A 23,493-nucleotide genomic window follows, 5' to 3' on the forward strand; every position below is an offset into this window, starting at 1 on the left:
TCTTCAGGACCCGTTAAAGGTCACAGCAATGACCAGGAGAACCTCAGAATCTATTTCAGATCCTCACAAGCTCTGCAGGAGACGGATATCAGCACCTCTACAATATTGTGCTTAACACACACTAGACACATGCTTACTGGGGTAGTTTTGAGTGTGAGCTGCCAACAATAGGATTAGCAGTGATCAACCGGATTATGAACAACAGGAATGCTATGCTAGGGCCCTGCAGAAAAAACACATAGTTAATTCTCTAGCATGACTTAGCACTGTGGATTCACACAGTTTAAGTGTATGGACTGCCATTGGGGTTAATAGAGACAAAAATACTTTCTGATAATTTGTTAAGATGATCTTGTTAAAAAAAAAACAAGTTACATATGGATATTTTATACAAATGATTGCCTGCTTTATTTATTGATATGTAATAATTATACTGGATTATTAGTGCACTTTTTTTACATTAAAATTATTAAATTACACTAGTTTATTGAGAAACATTTACACATTTTATTTAGGTTGTTAAGATATTTAAGTGCAATTATATTTTTTTTTAATATGTGGCCTAACAAATACAGTGCTATGCATAAGTTTAGACACCCATGCTAAAGTTGACTAAAAAGAGGAATAAAAAATCATCTTTTGGAAATTGAACTTAATGCCTTAATTAAAAAAAATAGGAAAAATCCAACCTTTAAGGACACCAATTTTCTTTTTGAATGAATAATGTATCGTAAATAAATAAATGTTCTTCCTGAAAATACAGGGTGCATAAGTTTGGACACCCCAATGTTAAATTCCCATAGAGGCAGGCAGATTTTTATTTTTAAAGGCCAGTTACTTCATGGATCCAGGATACTATGCATCCTGATAAAGTTCCCTTGGCCTTTGGAATTAAAATATCCCCACATCATCACATAGCCTTCACCATACCTAGAGATTGGCATGGGGCACTTTCCATAAGATCATCTCTCAATGCAAATCAAACCAGCTATTATGCTAACTGAAATAAAACCATGCCAATCTCTAGGTATGGTGAAGGCTATGTCATGATGTGGGGCTATTTTAATTCCAAAGGCCAAGGGAACTTTATCAGGATGCATAGTATCCTGGATCCATGAAGTAACTGGCCTTTACAAATAAAAATCTCCTTGCCTCTATGGGAATTTAACATTGGGGTGTCCAGACTTATGCACCCTGTATTTTAAGGAAGAACATTTATTTATTTACGATACATTATTCATTCACAAAGAAAATTGGTGTCCTTAAAGGTTGGATTTTTCCTAATTTTTTTAATTAAGGCATTAAGTTCAATTTCCAAAAGATGATTTTTTATTCCTCTTTATAGTCAACTTTAGCATGGGTGTCTAAACTTATGCATAGCACTGTACAAGTGGTTTACAAATACATCTTAACTGCACTTAAAATGTATCTCATTATGCCAAGTTTATACATGCAACATCTATCTATCTATTTATCTATTTTTTCTATCTATCTATCTATCTATCTATCTGGATAAATTACAACACAAACGGAAATGTGGGGAAATCTGCAGACACCCTACTGACAAATAAATTAACAGAGCGCTGACAGGTAACACCTGCGTTGAGGATGTATGGTGCCTCCAGGCAGTTAAACAGCTTCTTTCAATTTTATGCACCCAAAACACTTTAATGAGGGGTAAAAAACAAAGAACCTAAAAGAACACAGAACATTTTAAATAGACATTCATACAACATTAAACAGTCAATGAAAATATCATTTATGAGGACAGAAAAGAGTGCTTTATAGACACCTAAAGGAAAGGGAGGAGGAGTGTTTCGGGATAAAAGACTCGAGGGAAAGCAAACAGAGGTAGATGTAAGAAATGAATACAAGATCTTTTAAATCACACACGTATCGAATAGAAAAGCCTTAGGCTGCAGATTTGACTGCTGTAAAAGAGGTGTGGCATAGTGAGCAATACACGTGCAAGAGTCAAACATGTGCAAAATCCTGTAATATAACAAGTGTGCGAGTGTGTGTGTGTGTGTGTGTGTGTGTGTGTGTGTGTGGTAAGGTTTGCCTACATTTTGAGGATCAAATGTCCCAATAAAGGATAGTAAAAAATGAAAGGGGCCCTGTGCACAAGCACATCTATCTTCATATGACAAATAATTTCCGTCAACACAAACTGCAGGGCAAGGCCATACATGCAGGTGTAGATAACATAGTGTACACAACATGAGATCATGTTTTTGTGTCTATATGAAAGAGAAAGAATGGTTCCGAAATAACGCTGGGTTTACCTGCAAATGACTGACAATGCAGTACATCTCAGGCCCATCCAGGCCACAGGTGGAGGTGGCGGTCAGATTAATAGCTCGGCCAATCAGAAGGTTCCCTGTTGCCGGATAACAGCTCCCTTCCATGCAGCCATGTGGAGCTGAGGGGATCTCCTGAGCCACAGCTGGAAGAACTGGAGAGGACACAGACAGGAAGTGGAGGTCATTAACTTAACAGTGTATTCCATTTCACCGGCTCCCCAAACATTATAGTAGGGGATATCTGTACAACTTCACTTTGCTTGACATTTTTTTGTTTTGTTTCTTTGAAAGCACATCATCGTAATCAATAACAGACAGCACAGTTGAGCAGAATGGGGTTTGAGGTATGAGGACACAATACTCGGAATAACAGACATATAAATGTCAAATGAATTACACCAAGTAACATTGAAATATAATAATTCATTAAAGGGGTGGTTAATTATCATTTCACTTTTCTAACTTTAGTTTAGCATAAACAACATCTGCAAAGTTACAACGCTCAAAGTTCAAAGCAAAAAGAAGATTTTAAAGAAATTGCTTTTTAAGGACTACAACAAACGACTGATAGGGACTACACAAGCTTCCTCCCGGGTTAGTGACATCACTAACCCTAAAATTTACATAAACCCCACCCCCGTGAACATTTATAGATGATCATGACAGAATATGCTAATCAATAACTAGTAGATTACTACACATAAGCAACATAAATTCATCAACTAACCATTCAGACATGTTGTCATTTCTTCTTGAGTCTCTCCATCTTTGTCTGACTACGGTTTGAACATAAAAGGCTAAAAGTTTTTGAAATGTTCAGTGCACGTCTGTGTGAGGTAAAATGACACAAGCTGTTAAAGCTCCGCCCTCTGTGTCGGGAGCAGCAGCTCATTTGCATTTAAAGGGACACACACAAAAACGGTGCTTTGCTCACCCTCAAAAAGTGACAATTTTTAACATGCTATATCAAAATATCTGTGGGGTATTTTGAGCTAAAACTTCACATACACACTCTGGGGACATCAAAGACTTATTTTACATTTTGTGAAAAGGGCATTACACCACCCCTTTAAAAAAAAACATCAATAAATAAATGAACGAATAAATGAACAAACAAATAAACGAACAAACAACCAAATGAATGAATAAATATGTTATGTGTGATATGAAAACATATTTGAAGGGCTTGTTGTGGCAAAAATATTCATTAAACAATCATGAATATTTTTGCCACAACAGGCTGCAACTCAAGCAAGTTTATTTTAGTCAAACTTCAAGTGGTGCACTATGACTTGTGGGTAAATTTCCCTTTCCATTTCCTGAGAAATGATTTCCAGATATATATGTTCCCCACGCTGTTTGCAGTGCCTTTTGGACATATTCACATACCCGATACATATTCATACGATACATCCCTACGATATCCCATAAACTCTACTTTTCTTTCCAAAACACCACACAACAGCCAATGATTGGATGTTATCATGGCATTCAACAAGCACGGCTTCTTTCTGATGACCTCATGCGGCTCATGGTCCCACCCAGGCGGCAGTATCAAAGACTGAGGGTTTAGTTTCTCATTGAGTCAGGAAAATAACTGGCTTTGTTCCACATGGTTACCTCTGCAACGGGCTCAAAATGCACTGTGTTTGCCTTTCAAAATACACAGTTCATTATAGGGTTATCATTGTCAAATCCAGATGTGTGGGAGGTCTTACATGGATTTTGAACATTCACTTCTAATGTTGTGGTACTATCATTAAGACTAGCAAGTAACCGCACCCTCAAACTATAAAACTGCAGAGATCTAGGATTTCGCAGTTGGAGAATGGCAATAACCTCGCAACCATACATCTCAATGTGAATGACCTCTTTATCATTGAGAGGCTCTTGGAAAGGCAGTGTCCTGGTCAATCTTTGAGCCCCTCTGTGCTACCATTTTTCACACATCACTGACTCAGAATAATAATACCATAGTGAAATTGATGAAGTGGACGTCAGATAGCATATGTGTGATGGGAAAGGACATTCAGAAAAACAAGATGACAGAAATATATTTTTGATGCTGGTTTTAAAACCTAATGTGATGCAGCCAGAAAATACTGCAAGGGAGATGTATTATAGGGATGCACTCTATATCGGCCACCATATCGACATCGGCCGATATATACTGTAAGTTAATTTTAAATGTTACCGTTGTCTGCCTGATGAGAACATTTAAAAATCTGGCAGACATATTAAAGCCGATAAATAATGGATTATTTCCTTCAGCGAAGACACTTCAGATGTGTCTTGTTCGCCATGATGGTTTTGAATTGCTTGAAATATGATTGGAATAACTTCAAACAAGAAAAATACAGTGCAACATGTGCAGCGCAAATCTGTTATATATGTTACAGGAGAACATTATAATTGTGTGCTTGGGACATGGATTTTAATGGTGAGACTTTAGTTTTTGGATCAGGCTCTCAAAAATTATACAAAATTTGGATTTAGATTTATTCTCCAATTTATCGGTTATCGGCTTTCAAATATAAAGAATTATTGGTCATCGGTATCGACCAAAATTTTCATATTGGTGCATCCCTAATTATAATTTAAGTATAATAAGTTTATCAGTATCAGACAATATATTTAATTGTGCATGTTTGTTTCCTTTATTTTTATATTTATAGTAAATCATTTTAGATTTTCAGAGTAATTCTTTAAAAACACTAATAATTGAATAACACTGTGATAATGTTGTGATGCCTAAATTTACTTGTAGCATTAAAAATTATTGTTTTTTATTATTATTATTATTATTATTATTCAACTTCTATAACATTAAAATACACATAGTATATTAAGTCAACTCAAATTTATTTGCATAACACTTTTACAATACACACCATTTCAAAACAGTTTTTACAGATGTTTTTACAGATTTATGTTAGTGTTTATAATTTTTGAATATCTTCATGCCTTATAGTTGGACGTAGCAGATAGAGCTGGCCGATAATAAGGTTTATATTTTGCAACGATGTAAACAATCAAGCAGTTGAGATTTGCTATATACATATCACTTTACTTGAGTATACTGTACATGTATGCAAGTTGGATACTATTTATCCAACTTATGTATTTATCCAATATATTGTGTACATCAGTCATTCAATTACTCAACACTGTTCTTTGCACAAGAGTGCAGATAAGCCTTTAAAGTTCATAACAACATTGAAATCGAGCCTCAGGTCAAAAAATGAAAACATATGCCATGAATTCCTTTTGATTGCATCAAGTTACTAAACTAAAGTGTATCTGGTGAGGGCACTGAAAGGTTTTTGGTTAACTCACATACTGTAAAAATCCACATAATGAAGAAATAAAGGTCCAGATTGTGCGTGTATGCGCGTCATTGTGTATGGTTTATGTTTGTATGTGTGTGAGAGGTGGGGATTCCCATGAAAAATGATTTGCAAATACCTTTCGTTCACATTCTCGCTAGTTTTCAAAGTAGACGGGGGTATTTCAAAGGCAATCTGTTCACCTTGCTAATTACAGGACGGGTGTTTGAGGAACTTTCAGAGTGCGGATCAGTCTTTACAGGCCACACGCACAAGAAAATACCAATTCTCTAAAAAGAGTGTTTTGCCTTATGAGACCTTATGCTGCATCCCTCATTACAGATTCCTTGAGGTAAAGGATGCATTTAACACTTTTTCCACATGACTTCTCATGTTCTGACTAGCAAGCAACGTGACTGTGAGAGTGTGTGTTTGGGGAGGCAAGGGGTAGGCAAGAATAGGTTTTGACTTTGTTTTGGCATAGTCTGTTATTGAGTCTCCACACATACTTTTTTCTTCTTCAAAGTGTCTAAACAAATGAAGACATCCAATGCAAAAGCCACCTCTGTCAAAAATGGGATAATAATATTGAGTGAATGCTCTCCGCACATATATACGCTCATCAAATACATTCACTTCAAACTCACTAAATCCCAGCCTCAGCCCATTCAGAAATGGCGGTACTTGGGTAGAAACCTATACATAGGAGCCTAATAAAAATGTTAATATTAAAAAAAAAAAAATTAAGACGGACTTAGAGGCTTTTGCATTTGAAGTATTCAAATGTGAAAAAGACTGATAGAGAAAGAGAGAGAAAGTGTCATCACTAATAGAAAAATTTATTAAATTATGTACAAGCAGTGGATTATTCCATCCATTCATGTCTTTCAGTAGACTAATTAACAATAATTAAACAATAATTGTGTACTCACAGTTCACAGTAGTCCAGTTTGTACTCACAAACAAATGTCAAGCTTATTAAAATAAAACTACATTTAAAAATTTGCTCTTTTAGGCTGAGTTCTTCATGGCTGCTTGTTCCTGCATTTTTTTAACACACCCACAAACCGCTTAAGCTATAACACACACCCTCTTTCCTACATGCCACATTTACAGCACACAGAGATACAAGAAGCGGTTACAGAGGCAGATGTGCATCTGCAAAGTGCAGATAGTACAGGAATGCCAAGCCAGGAAAATATCATTCATTAAGAGAAAAATTCCAGGTGTAAAAGTATCTCACACGGGTCTTGCAAAATGCCCATCTATAGCTAAGGAATGGCATTCCGCGAGTCGACGACAAGCTGCCACATGTGCTGCACTGCATGTCGCAATGAAGCTGAGACCACCATCATCTATAAACAATATGATTGTTCTTAAAATACCCGAGGCACAACATGTCGGTACCATTGTGGTAATCGGCTGATATTAGATTTTTTAAAACTTACCGTTTATGTATCAGTTAGTATTTATTTTTGCATGCTCATTTCCTCTATTTTTACATTTAGATCACCTTTGCTATCATTGGACGCTCGCTTAAAAGTTAATTTTTAAAAATGTACATAATTGAATAACTCTGTTAAATGTAATATTTAGCAAATCTCAATATGATTATCCATTTTTCATACTGTAGTGTGCATTTTAATGTCGTGATGCCCAAATTCACTTGGAGCATTTAAAATGACTGATTTTAGTTTGTGTTTTATTTTTCAATCTATTTAGAAAAAAATGAGTAGAAATTGAATGGCCACTTATCGTTTATCATCCATAGCATGAAAATAATTATCAGATTATTGCAGATAGTGTGCCCTTAGATTCATATGTTTTACAGTCAATCATTATGTTACTTGCTTACTTAAAGGTACAATATGCAAGATTTTTTTGCCGCTAGAGGGCGCTACATTCCAAAATGATGGGAACTGTCGTTTTAAAGGGATACTCCACCGTTTTTTCATATTAAACTATGTTATTCCCTTAACTAAGACGAGTTGATACATACCTCTCTCGTCTCAGTGCATGCACTAAATCGCTCTGTCTTGCGGCGAAACTTTCTTAGCACTTAGCTTAGCCCAGTTCATTCAATATGGGCCAAACAGAGAAGCTACCAAACACCTCCACGTTTTCCCTATTAAATACAGTTACTCGCGTAGTGTAACTCGACCTAGGACGGTGACACAAAACAAAACGTTGCGCTTTTCTAAGCGTGTAAAATGGATAACTATATTGTATGGCGGAATACCATAGCAAGTGCTTGGAAGCACTTCGACTTCGGCGCAGTAATATCTTCACTCGTGAAAAATCCTCTCACCGGCCCCCGCTCCCTCTAGTGAAGATATTACTGCGCCGAAGTCGAAGTGTATAGAATAGTTGGAAACATTTGGGATATTGTAAGTAATCAACTTAACAAAATATATAACACTGGCCTTGAGATTATGGAATATATTAATGCAAAATTCTTACATATTGTACCTTTAATAAACTGGATAATTAGAGCATTGGCTCCTTAAGTACCACTGAGGGCAGAGGTTGGAACATGGAAAAAAACATGGAACAGATTACATTTTTCTTCCCTATATATGCGAGTGAAATAGCTTCTCGGACAAGAAAAAATGTAGGGCAGGACTTGATTTTGTACATGGGGAATTAATTGGATCCTTGGTTCATTGTGGTGCAAAATACAAAAAAATACAACAAAATACAAAAAACATATTGCAGAATACAGCAATACACACAAAATCACATACAGTAAACGAACAAAGCATTTAAACACGTCATCAAATAGATGTCACTGCAAGGGAGGTGGAAAGTTGTTTTATTTTATTTATAATTAAAAATTATAATAATAATGTGGACAGATAAATCAGTTTTAAATAACTCTTTTATTATTTTTTTAAATGCAATATTCTGTTAAAAAAAAAAAAAAAAAAGATTTGTCCATTTTGATTTCACTGATTTAAGAATAAAAAATAAGTTAGTATAGACAATGCACTGTCAAACCCTGAACTGGAATGTGAAAAATAAGATAGTGAACCTACAGGCACAGACAAAGCAAGGCAGTCATTGTTGTTTGAAGTTAAACAATCACAATCTAAGCCTAACACTTGACAGATCATAACTAGAATGTTCCTCCACAGATAATACTGATAAAACTGATGGCACAATAGAGCGCTTATGAAGGAGTAGGTATAAGCAATGCACCCTAAAGCTGGCAGACCTAATAGATTTTGTCTACATGAAGTTTATTCCAAAACAGGACAGAGTACACAAAGTACACATGCCCTAAGACACATAGAGAAATTCCATTACAGTGGCACATGCTCACACACCTTGGTCATATTCCTTGTACAATCATTAACACACAGTCTTTCTGACCCACATTGAGTAAAGAAAGTACAATGGGCACAGAGCCCACAGCTCCAGATAATGAACTTGTGCTTGTGCCAGAAATAATTACTGTTAAACATGTTATCAGTGATGATTAGCATTTGAATTCTTGGTAAACAGAGGACAAACTTGTTAACACAGTGCTGTGCTTTACTTTAAAACATGCAGAACATATATTTATTTATTTATTTAAATAATAGCTGTTAGTGATTTGGTAATCACACTAGGCCAAATAGCAAGTTAATTTTTTTATTTAATTAAACATGCAGGCCTTCTCAGGTGTCCCATTATTGTGAATATAATATTATAATATAAGTCAAAATGCCATTGTCTATGTTTTATAAAAATATTAAACTGCTGTGTAATAGTCTAAATTAAACACTAAGAAAATAGATCTAACAGAAAACACAATGGAAATTAATGAGTGAAGTTAACTCCTTCATAAGAATCTAATGGAAGCTTGTTTAACACCCCTTCATCAAACCAGGCTTTCCAGCCACTACTTAAAATATCTTTTAAAAAGCCACATTCAGAAATCACACACCTGAGACTGTTCATTTCCACAACATTCCTCTCATGCTCTAAATTATGGCTGAACCTTTAAACAGCTTTCTGATCCACAGAAAGATCAACATTAAAAAAAAGGCAGATAATATCTTCATATCTTACATATTCACACTTAACAGATTAACACACACTTAACTGAACACAACACTTATGTCTGATGTTAGCATCTGTCGCTATGCTAATAACACAATCGCCTATAAAAGTCAATTAAAAACACACAAGTTTTATTATCAACACTCTTCAGTACTGAATAAAATATATTTAGAATCATTATTTAACATCTTGGATGCCTTTTTTTTTATTTGGTGCAATGTATTATGGGATTGCCAAACAGGGATTTGCATAGTTCCTAGAACTATTGCCGAAAGTAACAGGATGTCGGCGCATTCACACCGCAGGAACTAGGAATTATTTAGCTCTAGGAACTCTTTTGGAGGAACTAATTTAGCTCCTACTTCAGAGTAGGGTCTAAACCAGCACTATAGGAACTATCTGTGAGGTTGTACACGGATTGGCCGAACGCACGCAAAACAAGGATACGAATCCCGTAAAAGATGAGTCAAGAGCTCAATGTTCTAAATCAAGCTAAAATGCCATGGTTACGATTATGTTTTTATGATGCATTTGCTTTTGTTAACACTATCGGGTAGGTTTAGGGCAGTGTATAGTGTAGGTGTACGTTATTCTAAAACGTAATTGAGAATTAATCTTTTAGCAGCACTCACTGGACATTTCAATTCAGAATTCACGAGTTCACACTTACAAATAAGTCAGATAGAATAAATGCGTATTTGGCGTGCTGTCCGAGGAGAGGGCTCCGGGCTCGGTATTCGGCCCGAACCCAGAGTACTCCCCCCGTATTCCTGGCTGTGAAAGAACAAGCCAAGAGTGAGGAGTCGGGGTGGTGGAGGGATGCTGAAAACTGTCAAGGAAGTTAGATGAGTTGACAGAGTGAATATATATGCTTCCTCTCATGCTGATAGGGTAGACATGGTAATTGTTTGATGAGTTGATTGATTACTTGATTATTTGAACGTGCTCCTCCCGAACTTTGTTAATAAAACATCATTTCACGAGTTCACACTTACAAATAAGTCAGATAGAATAAATGCGTATTTGGCGTGCTGTCCGAGGAGAGGGCTCCGGGCTCGGTATTCGGCCCGAACCCAGAGTACTCCCCCCAAAAGCTGCAAATAAATGCCGGACAGCCACCAGAATGATGTTGATGACCCCCCAAAAACTTGCAGAGTGCAAAGCTTAAGGTATCAGAAGTGGGAAAGGGTTAGTCGCTGGAAGGCTTCTTGTAACATCGGATGGGAGTTGGTTGTCATGACGTTGGATGGTTGTGCCTCTCCAGTAGTAGGCTAGGGATGGTACGTAATGTACTTTGCGGAAGAGAATGGTATAACCGCTGCAGTGTGATGAAGCAAGTGTGATGAGAATTAGTTCCTGCAGGAGCGGAGGAGGTGACACTGCTGCGGCAGTGGATCAAACTTGATTTCGACTTGCTTTCCAATTATCTGATGCAGAAGGATGGAGAATTGAGTACTTGTGGGAACGGAAGAGGAAACACTGCTGCGGCAGTGAAAGCGAGTTGAGAAACGGAGCTCCTGTGGGAGCGGAGGAGATGACACTGCTGCGGCAATGTACCAAACTTGCTTTTCAACTTGCTTTTAAATATCGAAAACAATTTGGACATAGAACTGAGCTCCTGCGGGAGTGGAGTAGATGACACTGCTGTGGCAGTGGAGCAAGTTTGGACGGAGTAACGGAACTCCTGCAGGTGCGGAGTGGATGACACTGCTGCGGCAGTGGACCAAACTTGCTTTCAATTTGCTTTTAAATATCCAAACTATTTTGGACGGAGTAAAGGAGGTCCTGCGGGAGCGGAGTAGATGAAGACTTCTGCGGCAGTGGACAAGTATGGATGGAGTAACGGAGCTCCTGAGGGAGTGGAGTAGCTGACACTGCTGCAGCAGTTGACCAAACTTGCTTTCAATTTGCTTTTAAATATCCAAACTATTTTGGACGGAGTAACGGAGGTCCTGCGGGAGCGGGGTAGATGATACTGCTGCGGCAGTGGACAAGTTTGGATGGAGTAACAGAGCTCCTGCGGGAGCGAAGTGGATGACACTGCTGCGGCAGTGGACAAGTTTGGACAGAGTAACGGAGCTCCTGCGGGAACGGAGGCGATGACACTGCTGCGGCAGTGGACAAGTTTGGACGGAGCAACAGAGCTCCTGCGGGAGCAGAGTAGAAGACACTGCTGCGGCAGTGGACCAAACTTGCTTTCAACTTGCTTTTAAATATCCAAAACAATTTGGGAAATAGAATTGAGCTCCTGCGGGAGTGGTGTAGATGACACTGCTGGGGCCGTAGAGCAAGTTTGGATGGAGTAACGGAGCTCCTGCGGGAGCGGAGTAGCGGAGCGGAGTAGATGACACTGCTGTGGTAGTGGACCAAAGCTTGCTTTTAAATATCCAAAACAATTTTGGATATAGAACTGAGCCCCTGCGGGAGCGGAGTAGATGACACTGCTGCGGCAGTGGAGCAAGTTTGGATGGAGTAACGGAGCTCCTGCGGGAGCGGAGTAGCTGACACTGCTGCGGCAGTGGACCAAAGCTTGCTTTTAAATATCCAAAACAATTTTGGATATAGAACTGAGCTCCTGCGGGAGCGGAGTAGATGACACTGCTGCGGCAGTGGAGCAAGTTTGGACGGAGTAACGAAGTTCCAGAGGGAGCGGAGTAGCTGACACTGCTGCGGCAGTGGACCAAACTTGCTTTCTTAAATATCCAAACTATTTGGACAGAGTAACGGAGCTGCCTGTGGGAGCGGAGTAGAAGACACTGCTGCGGAAGTGGAATAAGTTTGGACGGAGTGACGGAACTTCTGCGGGAGTGGAGTAGGTTAGCTGTAGTAGACTTGGTTGACTTGCTTTTAACTGTCTGATGAGCCAGTTGGGTGGAGAATGGGCTCCTGTTGGAAGAAGAGATGATGCTGCTGTTGTGGTGTTGGAAACAACTTGCTTTCAAACTGTGATCCGAAAGGTGAGTGGGACAGAGATCTGAGCTCCTGCTGGAGCGGAAAATAGCACTGATGTGGCAGTAAAGCGATTTAGGATGGGGAACGTGGCTCCTGCAGGAGTGGTGGTCTGTAGGGTTGGGTGTATGAGAAGTTGTCAAAAGAATTTATGAGGGTTCGTTGGGCTTCTTTGATATGGAAGCGATTTGAGCAGATGTAACTCGAAAGCCTCCGCTGACCAGCGGCCAAGTGCTTGGATCTGCTGCTGAGAGAGGCCTTTTTTGGGCAGCTGTTGCTGCGCCTATGCAAAATGAATGGCTGGAAAAGTGGTCTGCTGGGATGCCTGAATGGAGCAAAATTTGATCGGTCTTACTTTGCTTTATGAAGTAGGAGATGGTTTCATTGTCTAGCACTGATAGATCTGTGATTGTGGGGTGGACTTTTGGGTTAAAGCTGGAAGTGATGGTGAGTTCTGAGCATCTGAGGAAACTGAAAAAAGCCACTATGAACATTGCGTCCAGTGTGCGGGCAGTGTTGGTGGAGTGGTAGCCTTGCCGGAGGGTGGAGATGCATATAGTAAGTATGTCTAACGTTATTGGTTGTCTGGCATCTGGGCGAGTAGGTTGGATTATGAGGTTAATTGCTCATGGAAGAGATGGGTTTTCATTTGTCTTTGAATGTTGCCAGGGATTCTGCATTCCGGATGAGGGTGGGGAGAGCATTCCACCAGCATGGAACTGTGAATGATAATGTACTGGAAAGTGATTTTGTGTCTCTCTGTGATGGAGCCACGAGACGTCCCTCGTTGATCGACCGTAGGCTTCTGGTAGGGATGTAGGCTTGTAGGAGTGAGTAAAAGTAGGAGGGAGCTGAGGCTGTGATAGATCTGTGAGCAAGCGTCAATGCCTTGAACTTGATGCGAGAGGTAGCCAGTGCAGAGAGATGAACAGAGGAGTGACGTGGGCCCTTTGGGCTCGTTGAAGACAAGACGAGCTGCAGCGTTCTGAATCCTTTGTAGATGTTTAGTTGCACATGATGGAGGTCCAGCTAGAAGAGCATTGCAGTTCTTGATGCTGTTGAGATAGGATATGAATGAAGTGATGGCGAGCAGAGAAATTGGGAAAAGGTAGGTTGTATGGGAAGTGGAAAGACTTGTAAAGCTTCCATGCGGTTAAGTAGGATTGTAGGGTGCTGGGTGAAACGGCTTGAAGAATTGAATTAAGAGAGGTGTCAAGAAGTGGTTTCAATGGGTGGTTAATGTGGATATCAGCTCTGAAGTGAGGTACTGAGGTTGGGAATGGGTCCGTGTCTGGTGCCAGCAACCTGAATTTCTGGAAAGCAAAACGTGACCCGGGAACATGTTTTGCAGTTATGAAGAACTGATCGCAGGCTGCAATCCAAATGAGGCATCTTAGGAGAGGCATTACTGCAGGGGAAATTTGAGCGGCCTTGTTGATGCAATGCACGGATGCTTCGTTGTTGCAGTGTACTATGATGCTGTTAGAGGACCATTCTTTACCCCACAGGAAAGCTGCTTCCTCTAAAGGATACAACTCGAACAGCGCTGAGGATGTTAATGACTGCGGTGAGTCTAACAGCTGGGCGGGCCATGTAAACTTGAACCAACGGCCTTGGTAGAATCCCCCGAAACCGATAGAGGGAGCTGCGTCGGTGTACAGTTGGATATCCACAGGGAGAGAAATCAGATTTTTTATAGAAAAGGACAGGCCATTCAATTATTTAAGGAAGGTTAGACAGAAACTAAGCTCCTGCGGGAGCCAATGGTCACATCACTGCTGCGGCAGTGGAGAACATTAGCTAGAGAAACTGAGCTCCTGCAGGAGCGTGGGGAGACATCACTGCTGCGGCAGTGAAGTCAATGTTAGCCAGAGAAACTGGACTCCAGTGGGAGCAGAATGGACTGCTGTGACAGTGAAGAAGTTTAACCAGAGGAACGTCAGAGACGGAGCTGCTGTGGGAGCGGAGGAGATGACACTGCTGTGGCAATGTGAGAAGCAAATGGGATCCTACGGGAACGGTGGGGAAAGGTGGATATGTTGAGCTTGTAGGTTTAGAGTTTAGAGAGCAGCCTTGCAGGATTATGCACATCTGAAGTTTAAGTGGCCGAGCGAAGATAGTAGTTCGCGTTTAGGACAGCTTAAAATGTCTGAGAAGGTGGATGAAACCAGAAATATCCTTTGCAGTGCAGTGCAGTGCAGCCTGGAAATTAATTGTATCCACGTTAATGCCCAGAATTCAATGGATGTGGCTAGACCCATGGTTTATCCTGGGTGACTGGAATCCAAAGCTCACCAGAACCGTGTGGGGCTGAGAGATCGATTGCTAAATTATTTTTATTTTATTTATTTTGAATGAATACATTAGAAGCCTAAATGGTTTATAACCTGATTTGATAACGCATCGATTTGATACTGTAGTTGTTTGATCATCAAACAGCAAAGTACAATCTGATTTAGATGATCGTTTGTTCCTTTATCGGTTGCTGGTTCATTTATTTAGCCAAGTTCAAAATAGACTCACTTACGGTAAAAGACAAAGCTTCATAGAATTTTGCGCCTTGAATTTATCCAATTGTGTTTTAAAATCACTAAGGACTTCAAACTTTGCCGTGGAAACACACTGCTTGTGTGTATTTAATCTAAAATTTCTCTTCATTTCTATGGGTCACATTACCTGCCGATTTTGTTCGTTCTGAATCTTTTTTTTTTTTTTTTTGCTATAACGAAGTTTCGAAGCGATTTTGTAGATAAATTGCAAAACAACGTTAACGATAGGTTCTTAATGATTCTGTGTGCGTGCAATCCAATGTGCGAGCTACTGTTTGTACGTGAGAGTTTAAGCCACAAGGAAGCAGCGCGTTAATGACGTCAAATAATTTGAACAGAAACCGTTTAAAACGTGTATTCCCCCGATCAAAATTAATATCCAGATGGCATAACTGTGCTTGAGACTCGACTGAAGCGATGCGAAATTTAACCAGGGACAAAAATGAGAAGGTTTTGAGCTGAGCACTCACGGAGTAGAGCCAGCGGGTCTAGAGTGTGAGCTGGCCGGCCGGGACTGAATCTGAATCGCGGCTTACTGAGGGCCTGCTGCGGCGGCCGGGTCTTGGAGAAAGACCCGTTTGTTCGTGTGAAGAGGGCGGCATTGCCCGAGACGCGAGCGTGGTGCTCGGCGGGCCTTATAGTCCATTTCTCTATTGCAGGAATTATTGAATGGTCCGGTTTAGAGCAATGCGCGGAAGGAGATCGCGGATGTTTCGCCCGTGGTGATGAGGACCCGTTTGTTTGGCCTGACGCCCGCGTGATAACACCAGAGATTTGCGGCAAAGATTCCTGAAGGACGAAAGATTCTTCATTGGACGGGAGAGCTCATTTCGGGAATGATAGGAAGGTAGGGCGAGGCCAAATGCTGAAAACTGTCAAGGAAGTTAGATGAGTTGACAGAGTGAATATATATGCTTCCTCTCATGCTGATAGGGTAGACATGGTAATTGTTTGATGAGTTGATTGATTACTTGATTATTTGAACGTGCTCCTCCCGAACTTTGTTAATAAAACATCATTTGCGGTGATACGTACAAACTCCGACGTAATAAAACGTTGCCATATTCATGCTTTTAGCGCCACTTACTGGACATTTCACTTTGAAACTGTCGCGAAACGTGCACGACGCAAAGTAGCCTATTTTGCCCTTTGCAAAAATGTTGCCACAGGTATGTTTTTCGAATGAGCCTGGGCTGAAAATGTCCGAATGTATTCTTAAAGAGCAACTTGCAGGTAAAAAAAAAATCTAAATGAATATATAACCGTGTATGAAAATACCATATGAAAAGATAATGCAGGATTTAAAATGTTTTAAAACGACATAATGACACCAATTTAGTAGATAAAGTGAGCGTTTCTTTGACTGCTCGTACAAGCCGCTTTTTTTTCAACATCGCGTCATTTTACGTCACACGAGGGAGACGTGTGCTGTGCTCTGCCGCAGCTCAGTGCAGAGTAGGTTGGTATTCAGTAAGAGCGGTCGTGAGACAGTGTGTTTTCAGTAGTTTTTGTATTTCAATTTATCATCGTCATGGTAAATGTATGTGTTTGTGGAGCTTGCAAAAACTCCAGCCTGTCAGGACATCGAGTCCACCGGTTTCCTAACAGGAAAAAGGACGGTGCTATCTTTTGTGCCTGGGTGCGGGTTGTGCAGGTGAAGAGACGGGATTTCTCTTCCGCGTCGGCTTCGGAAAACGCGGTCGTGTGTAGCGTTCACTTCAGATCGGATGATTATCGTCCCGGCGATATGAAGGAGTTCAACATGGGATACCGAAGTAAGAACCGGGTGAGACTCAGAGCTAGTGCGGTTCCTTCAGTGTACGCATCTTCGGGTTCTCCCGCTGCCTGGATGTAGGCGCGAGCACAACATCAACTGGCAAACGCAATGTAAGCGGAACGAAACTGAGCTAACAGTTACTCGTTATTGTGTTTGTGTGGACCGTTTATCAGTTTGGACCAGTGCAGCGCGAGCCTGATCAAGCAACACTGTAGCCTAACTGCGAGGTAAATAAAGAGTTCGCCACTGAAGTAATAACATCGCTGCGAGATCTAGTGAGAAATATTCACATTTCTCCGTTATTAACGAATCAAACAGCGCTGACGTGAAAACCAGGAATAAACATTGTGCAATGAATGAACGAACTATCCAGTGTCCACAGATCAGCAACATTCACCATGGCTTTACTGTAGTAACACTAACTGCAACCATGGAAGTTTGGCATTTTCCACTAAGGCCCAGTATGCATCCACCTCCCTGTAACACTGACTTTCCTCAGCTGTAAACATTGCCTCGCATTTCCCACACAAGCACCTATGGAACAAAAAATGTATCATGAATAAATATCTCTCTGTCTCTCCATGAGAAACTGCTAAGTTATATCACGTAACGTTAGTCTGGGCGGATATTAATGAGCATGACAAACGCCTGATCAAAGCTTAGTTTCTGTTATTGTAAGTTCCAATATGTTCTGTCTAACATTAATCCTGGCCTGTCCCTGCTCTCTTGGCAGCCTAGCAGGCTCATAATTGTATGGCTGTGGTCCGTAAACAATTTCCTCAGCGTCCGAAATGTCATTGCAATCCATATTTCCCTGTTGTGTGAATCGACCGCTCTCCCTCGTGCTACGTCACGACTCTCGCCCGTCACGCCCATTTTCAGATGCGGAAGTAAAATTTTCTCACAAAAACGACTCCAGAAGCCACTGTAGCATATTTATAATTTTTTTTTAAAGAAAATCTAGTTCCTACATTATTTTTCTATACATTGACTTGTTGGGTCTTCTAACCTGCAAGTTGCTCTTTAAAGCAGAAGGCAAAAGGTGCCCGGACAACTTGCTACATCCGTCGAGACACTGAAGTGTGCATCTGATGGACACTTTACTATCTATGAGGCCACGGGACAGGAGTTGTGAATGACAGTGAAACGAGTCACATGACACACGAGTACGTTCTGATTACATTTACATTCATACTATATAGAACATACTAAATAGTATCTACTCAGACAGTATACAATTTCAGAGGCAACTCGGTTCTTGATCTGGGGTCACCCAGCTATAATATATTTCGGAGTGTGACACACAAGGCTATAGCTCTAACTAAAGCAGCATAATTTTGCTGACTAGTGACTACTGTTCAGAACAGTCTTCGCATTAGGAGTGACCCTACAGTATGATGTCTAAACATGCCATCTAGGTAGGCAGCTCATAGGGTTTGGAACGGAGCCAGTGTTGCAGTGTTTTTCCATTTCCAGTCCATTTTTCCAGACATTTAGGCTAATCTTTTAAGTGTAGCATTTTCAGCAGGGGATTTTCATTTAGGCCCCTAGCTAAATTACTAGTGATTGAGCATATAAGGATCCTGATAAAATAATAAATGACACACTGTGCTACAATGAGAATAATAGGCCAAAATTAGCGTGTTGATCCCCCTCTACCCCACATGTCAAAACTAATGGCCATCCTCAGCACTGTTCTCATTCCATCCTCAGTGAAGCACCCTCACTATTGAAATCCTGCTCCCCACTCTTATTCTCCACTTCACTCCCTCTTGTTCAGTTTCTCTCTCCCTTTTGATTCAATACATATAGCAGACAGTGAAAATGACTGCATCCCAAGCATGAGCACCACGACTACAAGTTTCAAAAGTATGTGTACTAACTGTTAGCCCATCAAACTACAGCTACTCTGATCAAGAAAATGTTTTTTTTTATTTCCACTGGCGCAATTTTCAGCAGGCAAACAGCACTGAATCTATAATGAGTCTAACTTAAATTGATATGTGCCAATAACTTAAGTTAAATGCAACGTATCACTGCTTCAGTGCATTAAGCACGATGTTGCAAAAGACGCAAGACGCGAGCATAACACGTCCATCTAGTGCAGGTTTACATAGAAAAACAATACAGAACACGTGTTTGCATTTAAAAATGAGAGACGCAGGGCAGTGCAATGAAAAAACACAAGGTTTATAGATGCATTTTTTAAAAGTTGAACTACTTTTAACTTGAGTGGGGAATGTTGTGTCATACATAAGCACCTAGTGCATGTTTGCATAGAAAAACAACACAGAACACGTTTTTGCATTTAAAAATGTGAGACACGGGCAGTGCAATGAAAAAAAAAAAACACGAGATTTTTTTTATGTTCAACTTCTTTTAACTTGAGCGCTGCATTTTTAGAACAGCATATCATGCACAAGACCCCGCAAAAGACATGAGATGCAAGCAAGCACAACAGTCAAACACGTCTGGATAGTCAAAAACCAGAAAGAACAGCGAAAAAGCAGTGGAATGCAAAAATGTTTATGAATTTGCCCCATGTATCTGTTTGTATGTTTTTCTGGTCGTTAAATATCGAAATAATTTCCCTTGCCTTGTTTAGCAGAGTTTTCCGCAGGTGTACGGTTTCCTCTCCGTAATGCATAGACCTTTCATTATGAAACACAAAGAAGCAAGGAAAAGCAAACACAATGCCTCTGATTGCTGCTCTTCAGAGAGAGAAAGGCCAGGCACTGATGCTAAAGAAGAGAGAGGGGTAACAGGTTGGTCATGTTTTCGTTTGCTTAAGTCTAGATTGTTTTGTTGCAAAGGGCTCTCGTGGGAGCTACTGTGAAAGACCTCCTAGGTGGGGGTCTGTGTGTTTGAACTTCACTTTATTTAAGAAGCTTATCCCCTGCTCATCTCACTGGAGAGTCAGATTTTTGATAATGACATGGGATTGAATGTGTTGTCATCAGTCATTTTATGATCCCACCTTTAAGGGATAGTTCACCCAAAAATGAAAATTCTGTCATCATTTACTCATCCTCAGGTTGTTCCAAACCTGTATGTTTTTCTTTCTTCTGCTGAACACAGAAGATCATATTTTGAAGAATGTGGGTAGCCAAAGAACGACGGTAGCCACTGACTTCCATATATTTTTGGTAGCACTATATTTTATAGTCCTGTTTCGCATGTACATATTATATACTTATTGTAGTAATTACAATAACTGGGTAATAACTAGGTACCCTGAACCTACCCCTAAACCTAGGTGTGTAAATGATGACAGAATTAAGAATTTTGGGTGAATTATCACGTCTTGACGTCTGCAAGGTAAAGAAATGACCACCATACTCTAGTTTATGCAGAAATCAGTTTAATTTAATATGTGACTTACCCAGAAGGAGAACACTGAAATATTTGGCCATCATCATGGGCTATCAAACAAACACGGGTAGCTGATTTCCAGGGGCCTGAAATACAAAGAAAAATAAGAAAAAGATTGTTCAGCAGCTTACAAACAAAATGTAGTATCAGGTGCTAAAGATATTCATAGTGCATTCACAAGACATTTAAATGATTCATAAAAACAGCATCTGAACGTGAAACACGCATTCTTTGAATTAAATATCGTAATATGGTGGGTTTGTTTAGTGTCTCCCCCCTTCAAAGCTTTGATATTCAATGGTTATAATTTTCACAGTATTTAATTCTTAATTGGACAGAAACAATTACTTATATGATTTAAAATGATCTTTAATGGTTCCATACTGTGTACTAAATGTAAGTATTTGCTTGCATTAACTACACAACAAATTAAAAAACATTTAACGCACTTAACCAGAATTCAAGGTCAGTGCAGCAATTTAATTAAGAATAGACTATTGACAGTCATAAAGCATGAACTACAGTATACCAGTGTTTCAAGGGGGCCACAGGATAGCTTAAAATCATTAAAAATGGATTATTATTTATATAATTAATATTAATATTATGGTTAATATAGTAAAATAAATTATATAAAGCATACAATCAAGATGTAAACTGATTTTTTCTTTCATTTTTCATTCAACAACATACAGTTTTTAAAAATACACAAAATAAACTGTTAATTACTATAAATAATTTATATCATTCTCCACTCCCAGTTTCTTTTAATAATATTATACAAATAATATAATAAAAAATAGTTTTAGTTCTGTTAATACAATAATATTTCTGTATCTCCTTCACTATAATAATATATCTGTATTTCTATATTTTCTAAAGTTATATTTTTGGGGCTTTTTTTTGCCTAAGGACAGAGGAGGACAGGAGGACAGACAGAAAATCACAGGAGAGGACAGAGGGGAATTGGACAGGGATTCGGGTCTCCTGAAGCGCAAAAGCTCCATATGTCAGACCACTTGCCCACTCGGCTTTGTCCCCGACCCGTTGTATTTATATATTTTGAATATATCAGTGCACTAGCCATTTCATCAAATGAATATTAAAAATTCAAAGTGAGGTAAACATGAGGAGGTGAGAGTGAAGCCATGCAGTTTTTGTCTGGACCATGAGTGTGAGCTCAAGTGAGGAGCGCCGGGCCCCCGGCTTCAGGCTCTTTAGTGTGCTGGTGAGAGGAGTGACAGGTCAGCTCCACCACACAATGCCACAGTCTCAGTTTCCCACACAGTTTCCACTCCATATTTCACTGCCACTAAATCCTCTCACACTCACTAAACCACCATAGAGAACAAACTGTTTCACTGCATCAGTCAATAAATACAACACATATGCAGACAAACACACAGAAATCCACAAAAATAATTTTATGCTAACTTAAAACCTTCTATAAGAACTCAAAAATTAAAACCCCTTAAAAATGTATGAAATGAAAGAATTTACTGTTATACGGGACATAAAAAAAAAACGTCACAGTCCTTAAAATCAGTCTAGACATTATCAGGGCAGAAAGGTATGATGATTCACAGATAAAGAAGAAATAAAAAAAGTAAAATCAAAGAAGAAGGACAAAAAAACAAACAGATAAAGTGAATAACAGGATTTACAAAACTGGCAGGCAAGACAACAGATAAAGCCAGTAGCACCTGCATCTGTGTAGACCAACCAAAGCACAGAGACTCTGATTCTTTATCTAAAGCCATATATGAAAAATACAGGAAAGAAATATTACTCACGCACACAAACAAGTTGATAAATATCCGTTGCACATGGAAGGCTCTGAGAAAGGCTCCCTTGGAGGCACAAAAAGAGTAAAATTGGTTGTGTGTGTGAGACTTAGGGTGTGTAGGAAAAAAAAAAGTGAATGTGTAAAGTTAAGCACAAAAAAAAAAAACCTTTATAGGCGTAACTGGCCTTTCCGGACAAAAAAAGAAGGAATGGCTTGAGCCAATCAGAGTGGACGGAAAACGGTTCCCCCGCCCTCAGCGCAGCAATGGGGTGAATGGAGAGTGATTCTTATTCAAATGCAGCTGTCACTCTGAAAGCCACTGTTTGAAAAGGGGAGCCGGTCTCCAGGCTGACGGAATGCACTGAACCATTCTTTAGGGGGGCGTTGAGCTGGTTAAGGGGTACAGAGGGGAGGGCAGTGATGCTTTGGCTTTCTCTGACCACACACACCCTCTTCCCTTCCAATACAACACTCAGTCTGAACTCACCAGAAAGAAAAACTTGAAAGAGATGCTGAGCTGAACTGAAGATGTTAGAGCAAGTGAACATAATAACAGCAAATCTCCTTGAATGAGTTTTTCATTTATTTAAAATTATAAATATAATGCAATCTTTACCCACTATGAACATTCCTGATCACCGTATTTTTTTTTTTTTTACTGTTATCACAAATAGCATTAGTTACTGTACATACCTAAGACTGAAACATTCAGGAATCAACAATAAAGATTAGTTCTTCTGGCCCATCTATCTATATATCTATCTATCTATCCATCCATCCATCCATCCATCCATCCATTCAGACCACTAGCTAAGATATTTTAATTCTTAATATAAAAAAAATATATATATACAGTATATATATATATATATATATATATATATATATATATATATATATATATATATATATATATATATATATATATATATAGCCTAAATATATATATTTGCAAATTTGTTTTGCTGGCCAATTCTGATCACTAGCAAAGATGCTTGAATAGATATTCTTGTTGTTTAATATAATTACTTTTTCTTCTTGTGTTACCACTATAAAAATGAAAAATACAAAATCTTATAAATGTCAGATATTTTTCCCTTTTAACTAATGTAACCATGAAACACACTTGCAAAACTTTGTTGGATGCTTCCAAGACTATCAATTTTGACAAAACTTCACTTGTTATCTTGGTGGCATGTTTAAATCAGTGTTTAACACAAATTAACGCTAACACAAATTAAATATTACAGGGATCAATATTAATGTATAACATATTAAAACACTCCTTAAACATTCGCACAATAAAGATACTAAACTGGCTTTTAAGACAGCAGCTAAATGACTATATCTGCAAACATCAGCAGAGTGAAGGCCAACCTGGCCACAT

General features: G+C 39.3%; 1 protein-coding gene across 1 annotated transcript in view; it reads right to left on the reverse strand.

Annotated features, from left to right (window-relative positions):
* Positions 1 to 20,379, reverse strand: part of lamb2l (laminin, beta 2-like) — a 37,978-nt gene extending 17,599 nt beyond the window's left edge. Inside the window, exons 1-2 of the mRNA XM_081387662.1 lie at positions 20,331 to 20,379; positions 2,286 to 2,455 (exon numbers count right to left, since the gene is read on the reverse strand). Of these exons, the coding sequence (XP_081243788.1) occupies positions 2,286 to 2,455; positions 20,331 to 20,367 (207 nt within the window). The 5' untranslated portion in view covers positions 20,368 to 20,379. The remainder of the gene's footprint in view (positions 1 to 2,285; positions 2,456 to 20,330) is intronic.
* Between the last annotated feature and the right edge of the window lie 3,114 nt (positions 20,380 to 23,493).

Source organism: Scardinius erythrophthalmus (genome assembly GCF_964197995.2).
Source record: "Scardinius erythrophthalmus genome assembly, chromosome: 15".
Taxonomy (NCBI): Eukaryota; Metazoa; Chordata; class Actinopteri; order Cypriniformes; family Leuciscidae; genus Scardinius; species Scardinius erythrophthalmus.